Genomic DNA, 12,897 nt, shown 5'->3' with positions numbered 1-12,897 from the left:
CTCAAGCCACTTGGCAACTAGCAGGGCCTCACCAGTCACCAAAAAACACCAAGCCTAATCATTTCGCCTTACGGCTTAGCTAGAAAGCCAGTACAAGAACCCTGGGTACAAATAATAATTGCAATCTTTATTGTTATTTAAGTATTTCTCCAAAAGATGGTGAAGAATCACCTCTTCCTAGCACCCAGGCTAGAATTGATACACCTTCAAGCAAAGGAGATGTTGCTAGTCCAGCAGCAATCAGATCCTGGACGATCCCACACATTACCACCGACCTAAGGAGGTGACAAATCCCCTACCCTGCTACAGCAAGGAAAGCAGAGTTATTCAAACTCCTCCATACATCAACGGACAACACGGAGGCAGGGGAAGGCCCAGCTACATCAACTCAGGTGACACCCAGGCTATGCTAGCCTCACTCATAAACTCATGAGCCAAAAAAAAAAAACATTTATGATAGACTGGCAATCTCGAGTTGGTCACCACAGCCCTCACAAGGCTGGGCCTCACGCTACTCTACAACCAGCACCAACCGAAACTCGGTTACCTGGTACAATCAATTCTTATGACACACAAGTCGTTAACCCTGCACGTATGATCCCAGCACATTGGGGAAGCAAAGCATATATATGTATCGGTGATGGTCAGATCCAGGGATTCCAGGTAAATCGGGAACTGACCATTCCTTGGTTGGGTTGGCATTTGGAATATGTAGAGATGTTTATTTGTGCAGGTACCCATACAGAAGGGAGTTTGTCCCAAACAAATGGACGAGCACTCTCAGGCTCCAGGTACCCGCACCTCTGAACTACCAGAGACCATTGATATGAGTAGTTGCATTGCATATAGACTGTTGCATATATGTTCAAATGGTTCAGGGCACATGACAAACCATGTGTCCCAATACAACTTACAAATAACGTACTCACCATCTGTACACACTAATGCATTTTCAACACTACTGACTCATCACCCTTCCAGACTTGTAGTAGATTTACTAAAGCTCTGGAGCTTCAAAGGGCTCCCATACAGGTATCATAAACACACCTTCAAGGAATATAGCATGCCCTCACTTACAGTTAGCACAACAAAACCATTGGCTGTAAACACACTCATAGCCAAGATTTGCAGAGGGGTCTTCCAATCTCCACCATTTACAGCATGGCACCAAACACAAACACATTGGTATTGTCACAAGGAATCTTCCCTTAAACAAAGACTAACCATAGACTTATTGGCACCACACACCTCCGCTACCCCAAGTCTCAACTCGCTCATACCCTCCGAGGAGTTTTCTTACTATACAACACCATTGATCTACCTTTACAGCTATCACTCAAGCATGGGTTGAAGCTTGGTTAAGTAAGACCAATATCATCAACGCAGTAAACGGCTACCATCTACCCTACACACTGGCACTTACATGGCATAAATTGGGCAATCCTTTCCCTGCTCATCTTTCGAGCTAGTAGATTAGCCTACTATCGATATTCGCAGATACTCTGTGCTGGTTATGATAACATATCCAGATGCCTTAGTCATACACTATCTAGAAGATATTTTTCACTAGAAGCCTCACGGCAGCTTAGTCAGGTTGACCACTTGGGCGTCCCAGTACCCCATAAGAAACAGAAGGCTCAGACACTATCATCACATTGTATAGTTGATGGGATATTTTGGGATATTACTAGTGTACCTATAATAGAGGACAAAACTATCATCACATTACTGGGCATATGACTTGAGTCGGCATCCATACACGCAAGTTACCACAAGACAAATAGGGAACATTCTCAACTACATCATTCACTACCTCCTGCTTAGTACTTACAAATGCAAGGAACTACAATCCCTACCCGGTTCCTTAATTTTGCCATGCCAATCATACCACAAGACCACGCTTTCACATCCAGAGTACTTATCCCTTTTTTCCACACTTCCAACATGACGATCAGAGGATGTCCCTAGACACCTCAGCAACAGCAGACCTGCACATGGGGGGAATTTCTTAACCACTTGGCATGGTAAAAGCATGTTCCTTCCAGGATTGTCTGACACTTCTCCAACCAGATGGTCAGATGCGGCATCTACCACGGGTTTGGCAGCGATCTACCGGGAACAATTGCTTTGGAGCTGTTGGCCATGGCATCCAGGTTTGGAATTTTTTCCACCACCTCAGCCCCTTTGGGAGATCTACCCCATTGTAGCAGCTGCTGTGGCATGGGGTAAATCATGGTCAGGGTCATCAATCCGTTGTTACTCAGACAACTAGGCACATGTCATATCATCAACAAACACCACTACTCATCCATAAGGTCATGATATTTCTGGGGAACTCACTTGGTTGGCCACTTATCACATTTCACTTTCATGTACAAGAGGGGGGTATACATCCCTGCCGACAATTGTCTCATTTATATTCCAGGCATGTTCATCATACGCTTCCTACAGCCGCCCATACAGTCACGGCCACTCTTTTGTTCCAGAGACAAAATCATGGATTAGACATACTCATGCAGCATAGCATGCACTATCCCATCTAGCACTTTCATCCCATACTTGTAGAACACATAACACAACGTTTTACCTGGCTTAAAGAATCTAATTGGAACACAACATAGCTCAACCTGTGTCATAACATTTCTCCTAGGTTTTGCTTCTTTTTGCCACCTTAAACTATCTCACACACCATTAATTATATATTTTACAGGCATTCAACAACACAGGATAACCTATGGCCAAAACTTCATGCTATCATACCAGACAAGAATATACTCAGAGGTTTTCAGGAATCCATTCCCCCACGATACTCTCAGAGATTACCAATAGCCATTCAACTTTTCATCCTTATCGGACCTATTAGATCTACAACCATTCAATTATACTACCAAGTTGGGCATTACCAGCCATGCACATTGCCTTTTATGCCTTTCTTGGGCCAGAGAATCCACTACCATCACCACCACTCAGACAGATCATTGTCTTCAACGATCTCACGTACGTAAACACATATATCATTACCTATTGGCTCAACCACATTCCGAAACGAGTCAACACGGACCAACAGTAGAGATAACATACTATCCTACCGACAACAAATGGTGTCCACTTTCGGTCCTAGATTCCTACCTTCAAAATTCTTCCAGGAATTAAATACTGTAATGCATTTAAGGAAATGTCTGGTTAATTTGTATATATTTGTTGACTGTATTAAATCTTTGATTATTCATTTTGCCCTCTTTATTTACAGGCCTACCGTATCGTCGGTCTCGGCACACCACAACCGACTTGCTCCCTTTATATTATCCTACGCTTATGCTGGATCCTTACTCCATATACGGCTATTTGCCCCTTACACAAGTATTAAGGCCGTTTGGCCTGTATTTGTGGGAGGGGCTTAAATTAATTCACTCCCCTATATAAGGGACACCCCTTACCTGACTCATATCACTTGAGGTCAGCATCAGAATGACCCTCCCACCCACTCCTCATTTCAACACTTTCTCTTTTCTTTCCATTTACTTTTACTTTCTTACTCCTTGGTGGGCCCTCTTTATTTACAGGCCTACCGTATCGTCGGTCTCGGCACACCACAACCGACTTGCTCCCTTTATACTATCCTAAGCTTATGCTGGATCCTTACTCCATATACGGCTATTTGCCCCTTACACAAATATTTTTTAAAGAATGTATTTATTTTATTTACATAGTTACATAGTTACATAGCTTAAAAGAGACTTGCGCCCATCAAGTTCAGCCTTCCTCACATATGCTTTTGCTGTTGATCCAAAAGAAGGCAAAAAACCCAGTCTGAAGCGCTTCCAATTTTGCAACAAACTAGGAAAAAATTCCTTCTTGACCCCAAAAAAGCAGTCAGATGTCTCCTTGGATCAAGCAGCTATTACCCCACTAATTAGAAATTATATCCCTGTATGTTATGTTTTTGCAAGTATTTATCCAATTGCAGTTTAAACATCTGTATAGACTCTGACAAAACCATTATTTATTTATAAAATATTTTACCAGGAAAGATACATTTCTCTCATTTTCAAGTATGTCCTGTGTCCACAAAACATTGCATTGATACAATAGGGTACAATACAATACAAAAACAATATTAATAAACAACATTTACAAAATGTAACATAGAACCGGTAGGAAATATATAATCAACCATGACAGGTGCATTCTGTTTTGAGGTATGTAGAGAGGGATCTCTTAAAGGACTTTCGGCTTGGTGAAGATTTTAAAGTGTGCGGGAGGTCGTTCCACAATTGCGGTGCTCTGTGGGAGAAGGAGGATCGGGCCACTTTCTTTTGTATTGGGGTAGACTAAATAAAGTGCTGGCACTGGATCGGAGGTTATTAGAGGTGGGAACAGCCAGGCTGCTCAGGTAGGGTGGGAGTTTTCCAGAAAAGCTCTTAAACACACGGCTGGAAAGATGAAGGGTGCGTCTGGATTCCAGCTACAACCAGTTTAGTTCTTTTAGCATGTCACAATGGTGGGTCCTGTAATTACATTGTAGCACAAGTCGGCAGAACGAGTTAAACAATGCATTTGCACATAGCGTTGATGTTGTAGTGTCACTCTTAACAGTCACCACCGTCAGACTTGAGATCAATTAGCTTGATTGGTCTCTAATTAGCCAGGACATAGTTGAAAACGAGAGAAATCTCAATGTATCTTTCCTGGTAAAATATTTCATGTATCAGAGGCACATGGTGAGAACAATGGATGAAGCACATGGTGAGAACAATGGATGGTGACCATTTTAACTCACAAAGTTTTTTTTTTTTTTTTTTTTTTTATTAAAAAAATCAAATAACTTTGTGCACCACATAACGGTGAGATGGCACCGTGTAGAAAAGTCAAAACAGTGTCTGTGAGTTAAAATGGCCGCCATCCATTGTTCTCACCATGTGCTTCATCCATTGCTCTCACCATGTGCCTCTGATACATGAAATGGTGGCCACCCAGTAATCCACAGTTTGTCTGGAAGTCTATCCTGCCGAACCAACAGATGAAACACATGGGGAACAGTGCAACAAACAAAGGGAATCATAAAAAATATGGCCAATAGTCATATTTTTGCACAATCTCCAGTTTTGTCACAGGACACAAATAGTCAGAAGGTAGGAGGCTGGCAGTCCTCTCCAATGCCCAGTGGCAAATGGCAGTTTGTCACAGTAATGATTCTACTCACCAGAACAAATTCAATAAACTGTAGTTGTTCTAGTGACTATATTGTCCCTTTAAAGGTTTTGGGAAAGTCTACATCTCACATGGCCTAAAAGATTGCACATGGCAGAGTAGGTCATTCATTACAGGTTGGGGTGAAACAGAATTTCCCAAGAATCTGGATTAGGTCTAAAATAATCTGACATAAAAAGTCTGATTATGGCACAGAGAAAATCTCCCAGAATCCCACATGTGCTCTTTTTAATTCTAAAACAAACAAAAAAAAAAAACAAGAAAAAAAAAGTTGAGATTTGAAGGCAGAGCAGGGAGGCACAAACATTCAATATTTCCTCTAATGTAGCATCCCAAAGCTTTCACAACCTCAAACGTGCTGAATTCTAGATAGATCAATAGGTGGTGGAACTAATATAACATAACATGGATACAGACAGTTACAGTACAGATGGTGGATTTGCTCTTTGCTACTGAAGTCTCTGGCATCAGATAGAAAAAATGAGCTAACCACAATGATCTTCTCATGGTCTTCTTCGAAGGCTGCAAAATGTTTCTTAAAGAACAGAGCAACAAAGCTTCTTCTTGTGTTTCTGGACTTGTAAGGCAGCCCGTGTGGCCATTTCAAAGACCTCTTGCACTCCATCCTTGGTCTTGGCTGAACATTCAAGGTAACCAAAAGCATTAATTCTGTTGGCCATTTCTCTTCCATCTTCTGGTTTAACTGGCTCCTGTAAAGACAGTAAAAAACTTAAAAGAAGGCATTTGAGAGACATTAGAAAACAAGCAGGAATAAAGCATTTAACAATGTTAAATTTGGCAGAAGGATAAGATTTATCGAGGCAAAATGTGCAATTGCAGAGGCAAAGTCCTACGTTTTAAAGACATTCTATTAGTCTCACAGTGATTGTTTTTTATTTAGCAGGCTTACAAAAATTAGTTTTAAGCGATTTGTCAGAATAAAATTACTGGCAACCGTTGAATTAGTCGATTCCAAAAATTTGGTTAGTTTGCAAATGAACTAAATCAGAATCATCCAAATTAAAATAGTTTTAAGAAGGATGCTAATTCAGAAGATTCCAATTGTTTTCTTGTGTGTGTAAACTAACCCCATTTTTTATAATTTATTCATTCGATGACTTCTAGGAATTTTATTCTAACTGATCTCTGAAAACTAATTTAGCATTTGGCCACAGAATAGCACTCTACTTGTTTCAGTTCAACTTAAGTTGCTCATCAAAATTATATTGTTCTAAAATCTATATATAATAAGATCATATTCTACTGTGTAATTGTAACATTGTAATGTCAATGCACAGAGAAGTGCAAGAATTAACCTGATTCATCTTTGTGAGTTCCTGTCGGGTGTGCTCATCATTTATCAGATCCTTCTTCGTGCCAACCAGGATGATTGGAACATTGGGACAATACTGTTCCACTTCTGGTGCCCATTTCACAGGAATGTTCGCTATAGAAAATTATAGGTCAGAATATTAATTGATTGACTGTCCTGGCTTTTTGCAAGAGCAAAATACAATTTAAATATGCTTTTTGTGTAGGTTATTCCTCTTGAGAAGTTGAAAATGAGACAATGCAAATTTAGGAACAAGGCAAACTTTATTGGGGGCTTTACATTGGAGATGTGATAGTAGGCTGGTAAACTTTAGCAACAAGCTTGGGAACCAGTTGCTAAGTAGCAGTTAACGTCTACCATGATACTCTATGAAAGCCATAAAAAGTAATGTCAGAAAGTAATTCCAGATAATTGCATGACAGAGAAATGACAGAGGGATGGACCAATACTGGTTGAAATATTGGAGGACTGTCAGTATTAAAATTGGACTCTGAACATCACAACCACCACAACTGAGCTTGTCAACTTTGTTAAAGAGTGCTGATGGTGGGTTAACCTAGCTTCCACAAACCATAACCACTACAATGAGCTGTGGTGATTATGGTACTCAAAGCTCCCCTTTAAAGAGCATCAAATCAATAAAACTCAAAATACTGTTGGTTGCGCAACAAATGGCGGTTTTAAGAAAAGAAGGAGAGATGGGTGCATAGAGATCATAAAGGGTGCACCAGTAAAGAGGACAGAAAGAGACTTACACAGAAGTTTAAAAAAGAAAAAATTAAACAATGACTGAATGAGAGAACCATATGTACAAATCTATGTATTAGTCAATGTTGGGACTTTTATCACAAATAAAGTCTAGTGATTATTTCTCCGTCATATTAAAAATTATAGTCAGAAGAGTTTAAGAATGGCTTCCAGCACTGCTGTTTATATCTAACTTCTATAAAGTATTTTCCAATTTATGGTTTAGTAAATAAACTATATTCGTATTCATTTATTTAAAAAAAATAGATGGTTTTAAAATATATGCTATAAAATACATTTAGAAGTGCACACAGGCACAAAGGAAGGATTCTTACCTAAACTGTCTGGGCTATCAATGGAGAAACACATCAAGATGACATCAGCGTCAGGGTAGGTAAGACAGCGCAAATTGTCATAATCCTCCTGCCCAGCTGTGTCCCACAGAACCAGACCCACCTACAATTAAAGAACCAAATTAAGTTACACCGATGGAAAGCAAAGAATTTTTTAATTATTAGACAAAGATATAAAAAGGTATAACTTGAGCATTGTGCAACACAAAAAATGTATAACTGCCGCAAATGCAATGAAGGTCTGGATAAAAATCCAAATAAGTAACAACTATAAAATCAGTGGCGTCTCTAGGCCGTGAGAGTCCTTAGGTGAAACTCAAAATAAGGCCCACTAACACCCAAAAGAGAACAAATAAGGGTTGCATTGTGTGTGTATACGGAGGTCTAGTTATATTATACAGGGAGTGCAGAATTATTAGGCAAGTTGTATTTTTGAGGATTAATTTTATTATTGAACAACAACCATGTTCTCAATAAACCCAAAAAACGCATTAATATCAAAGCTGAATATTTTTGGAAGTAGTTTTTAGTTTGTTTTTAGTTTTAGCTATTTTAGGGGGATATCTGTGTGTGCAGGTGACTATTACTGTGCATAATTATTAGGCAACTTAACAAAAAACAAATATATACCCATTTCAATTATTTATTTTTACCAGTGAAACCAATATAACATCTCAACATTCACAAATATACATTCCTGACATTCAAAAACATAACAAAAACAAATCAGTGACCAATATAGCCACCTTTCTTTGCAAGGACACTCAAAAGCCTGCCATCCATGGATTCTGTCAGTGTTTTGATCTGTTCACCATCAACATTGCGTGCAGCAGCAACCACAGCCTCCCAGACACTGTTCAGAGAGGTGTACTGTTTTCCCTCCTTGTAAATCTCACATTTGATGATGGACCACAGGTTCTCAATGGGGTTCAGATCAGGTGAACAAGGAGGCCATGTCATTAGATTTTCTTCTTTTATACCCTTTCTTGCCAGCCACGCTGTGGAGTACTTGGACGCGTGTGATGGAGCATTGTCCTGCATGAAAATCATGTCTTGAAGGATGCAGACTTCTTCCTGTACCACTGCTTGAAGAAGGTGTCTTCCAGAAACTGGCAGTAGGACTGGGAGTTGAGCTTGACTCCATCCTCAACCCGAAAAGGCCCCACAAGCTCATCTTTGATGATACCAGCCCAAACCAGTACTCCACCTCCACCTTGCTGGAGTCTGAGTCGGACTGGTGCTCTCTGCCCTTTACCAATCCAGCCACGGGCCCATCCACCTGGCCCATCAAGACTCACTCTCATTTCATCAGTCCATAAAACCTTAGAAAAATCAGTCTTGAGATATTTCTTGGCCCAGTCTTGACGTTTCAGCTTGTGTGTCTTGTTCAGTGGTGGTCGTCTTTCAGCCTTTCTTACCTTGGCCATGTCTCTGAGTATTGCACACCTTGTGCTTTTGGGCACTCCAGTGATGTTGCAGCTCTGAAATATGGCCAAACTGGTGGCAAGTGGCATCTTGGCAGCTGCACGCTTGACTTTTCTCAGTTCATGGGCAGTTATTTTGCGCGTTGGTTTCTCCACACGCTCTCCCGGTGTTGAGCCCTCTGTCACAGACCAAGGACCTGATGGATTAGTCTGCCCTAAGGCGAGTTAGGCTGCCAAATGGCCCCCAGAGAGTGAGAGGTCTTAGGCAGCCACTTAACTCGCCTAATTACAGAGCCACCTCTGTGTACAATTATATGACTTACTCCACAAGATGGGTATATTTTACATAAAAATAATAAGTCACTGGCTAGAAATAAGTTGGTAAAATTACCAAATCCGTTAATGGTCACCCACAGAGTTTATGTAGCATAAAGAGTAACTGTCACATGGTTAATTTTAGTACACCCAAACAACTAACTAAAAGTTCACAGTTAAAATTTAAATAAATAACATATTAGATGAAAGAAAAGGATTTAATTTGAATGACACAATTTGCCACCCAAAATATATATGTTGATTAACCCTTGCAATACCATAGACACGGTGCATGCGTGTGTACGATACTGCTGGAAAAATTCCAAACGTCAGGGCACTTAGATTAGAGTCTAGAGTGGCCTTTTAACCACAATTTCTGTTTTTTTTAGAACCCCAAAATATTAAACACATGAATTATGGCCCCCATAAAAAAAATTATTTAAAAATCCAACATAAAGAGTGTATGGATTGGACATCTTTTTACTGTGTTTTGCTTCATTAAATGCTTTCTCCAACCAAAACACTGTTTACTGTTTTAATAAAATACTACTTTTAGTTACAGTAAGCTTTACTGGAATGAAAAAAAATATAAAGAAAGAAAAAAATTGTGTGGGGATAAGTTAAACCTACCAGAGGGTACTACTTGGGCGGCACAGGGAGGAGGACTATTCAGGAACCGTCAGTGTGGTATGTAGGTCTTTGTTCCATGCCGCAGGGCAGGGAGTCTGTACAGTCATGTTGTAACAATTTATTGAAAGTGCATAAGTGTTTTGTTTTGATATCCCGTGTTTGGCAATACGTTTCAAAGACAGTGGGAGTACGTGATTCCGTCATGAGTGTTTTATCAGAGTGTAGCAAATGAGTCAATTGGAATTATTAGAAAGTAACCAGTGGTGATGGCTGTACATCAGGTATAAAAGAAGAAACTGATTTATGGACCCATCTTCTATTACTTCACCGAGTGGGAAAGCGACAGAGTTTCTTACCTGGTTCCAGACCTTCAAAGTCGATAGGGTGAGTGGGAGAATTCAAGGATTGTTTGGGAAAAAGGGTTATGTGGGCTTCTAAAGAGTTTTTTTTTTTAGGAAAAGACGCAGTGGTGATAAGAGCTTTGAATGCCATTATGAAGTTTTCTGAGAGTGTAGGAGCAAAGGTTTTGAAATATTAGCTGAGAAACCGCCCGGTCCTGGGCTTTTGCCAGTGGGTACATTTTTTACCACAGTTTTGTATTCTTCCTGAGTAATGGGTAAGTCAAGTGCGTGTGTATAACATTTGCTAGTATGGTGTATTAAATTCTGGAAGATAAAAATTGCTCTATCAATTCTCTAGAGGGGGAATATTCTTGTAAGTAGTACAATTTGGAATAGAAATAATTGAATGCCTCCATATTTGTGACCTTATGAGTTATGTCTCCCGGTGACATCGATATTAGCTATAAATGTGGTTTGCCTTGTTTGCTTTAGTGCGTTGGCCAAGCGGCGGCCACATTTACCTCCCTATAGTAGGAATATTTATTAAGCATTAATTTGCTTATCATAGTGACATTTAATAGTTGCTGTAAAGTGGGGCCTTTATCTATCTGTTTTTTTCGGCAGAGATTTATCAAGTTGTAACAATTATGTGCTGTTTCTAGAGTTTGTATTTCCTGAATAAGTATGGATATCTCTTGTTCTCTCAGTTTTTTTCTGTTTAGAGGCTATTGCTATGATTTCACCTCTACGTATGCATTTGTGTGCCTCATAGGTAATGAGCAAAGTAATCGGTAATCGACTCACATTTTTTCACTACCGTGAATTGCTTAGTAGAAGATGGTTTAATTTCCACTGGAATGATTCGAGTGGCAGGAAAGGTATCTGAATGGCGAGAGACAGCGGTGCATGGTCTGACCAGGTAATTGTATAAAAGATAATGGATACTGCACGCTCCAGGTTTCTCAGGACCTGTGGATGGCCAGGCTTCACTTCCAGATATAGAAAATAAACATTGATCCAGGCACTCAAGGTTAAAATCCAAAATGGCAGCTTTATTTAGAGCAAAACAACAGCAACACTTCGGTGGAACTTTTCAGGTTTTTTTGCTTTTATCCTTGAGTGCCTGGATCAATATTTATTTTTGACCAAGTAATTGAGCCGTAGTTGCACTTTTGAATAAGCTGTAGAAATCGGTTAGGGAGGAAAAGCATGTCTAGTCTTGAGTAAGTACCTGTAACTGTAAAGTAGTAGGAGTAATCTTTCATGTGCTTCACCTAGTGGTATGTGCGTTGGCACGTAGATGCTTGGTAGGAAGTCGTCTGGGATGTTGTGTCTACTTCAGTAATATGTTTAAGTTTAGAGAAAAGGTCTCTATGCAAGTTTGTCAGTATTTGCATTAATTCTAAAGTCAGGATTTAGAATTTGAGAGGATCTAGGTTTTATAACCTACAAATATACAACAAATAGCTTTGAATAGCCATTGGAATACTGAATAATATTTTATTGTTGCTTAACTAACCTGTTTTCCATCTACTTCAATATCTGCTACGTAGTTTCCAAAGACAGTTGGCACATAGACTTCTGGGAATTGATCTCTGGTGAATACGATCAGTAGGCAGGTCTTTCCACAAGCACCATCACCAACGATCACCAGTTTTTTCTTAATTGCTGCCATGCATGAGAAGACAAAATAAGCCCTATTTAGAAACCTTGCTAAAAAAATACTTGTAATTTCATGGTCAACCACATGATATGGAAAAGTCAAGAATCATGTATTATTTAAAGGGGTCAGGGAAAATGTAATTTAACTGTAGAACTCAGAGAATTTCATGTGATATAACCTGACAGACTTGCTTTCCTAATCCATTGTACAGTTCACTTTTTGTGTGTTAGTACATTGCTGCGTGTAATGGAGTTCCCATAAACTGCTAGAGTATCTCCATTAGTCTCCCTCCCTGGTATAGTCCAGACATTCAGAGTGATTATAGTAAAAGATAATTGGGAATGGGTTAAACTCTCAATGGTTTGATATTACGAATGGTACAAGACAGGGGTGCTCTTTAGCACCCCTGCTGTATGTACTTTCGATAGAATCCCTAGCCGAATATATTAGACAATCCGTTAATATTGACGGTCTTATCTTGGGCAAACAGGAGCAAAAAACTATTCTTTATGCAAATGATGTAACCTTGTCGCTTACTAACCCAAAAATTTCTATCCCAACGGTGCTAGCTTGTATTAAAGTATATAGCTGCATTTCAAATTATAAAATTAACATGCATAAAACTCAAATAGTTTATTATAATCTTACACCAATTCGGAAAGAAATGTTAAGCCAACAATTTTATTTCACTTGGTCTAGCCAACCAATTCACTACCTGGGAATCAATATAAACTTTGAGATTGAAAACTGGATAGATAATAACTATGGAGAACTTTTACACGACTTAAAAAAAGTCACTTAGAGACTGGAATAAATTACAAATTTCGTGGATTGGTAGATTAAATGTTATCATATGCCCAATATTACTATTCCCAAACTA

At 39.4% G+C, this 12,897-nt stretch overlaps 1 protein-coding gene across 3 annotated transcripts; it reads right to left on the bottom strand.

The window, feature by feature from the left end:
* Positions 1 to 5,747: 5,747 nt before the first annotated feature.
* On the bottom strand, positions 5,748 to 12,029 carry LOC134572014 (rho-related GTP-binding protein RhoA-D-like). 3 transcript variants are annotated; one of them, XM_063430777.1, is made up of 4 exons: positions 11,874 to 12,029; positions 7,627 to 7,747; positions 6,528 to 6,658; positions 5,748 to 5,921 (listed from the first exon to the last, which is right to left on the bottom strand). In XM_063430777.1, exons 1-4 carry the CDS (start codon positions 12,027 to 12,029, stop codon positions 5,748 to 5,750), a joined length of 582 nt encoding a protein of 193 aa, XP_063286847.1. The 3 variants fall into 3 exon arrangements, with proteins under 3 accessions (XP_063286847.1, XP_063286848.1, XP_063286849.1); XM_063430778.1 differs by having other exon boundaries at positions 7,627 to 7,714; positions 11,901 to 12,029; XM_063430779.1 differs by lacking the exons at positions 6,528 to 6,658; positions 7,627 to 7,747.
* Positions 12,030 to 12,897: the final 868 nt, after the last annotated feature.

The sequence above is a fragment of the Pelobates fuscus genome, chromosome 8, assembly GCF_036172605.1.
Source record: "Pelobates fuscus isolate aPelFus1 chromosome 8, aPelFus1.pri, whole genome shotgun sequence".
In the NCBI taxonomy this organism is placed as follows: Eukaryota; Metazoa; Chordata; class Amphibia; order Anura; family Pelobatidae; genus Pelobates; species Pelobates fuscus.
This window is presented reverse-complemented; position numbering and strand designations above follow the sequence as displayed.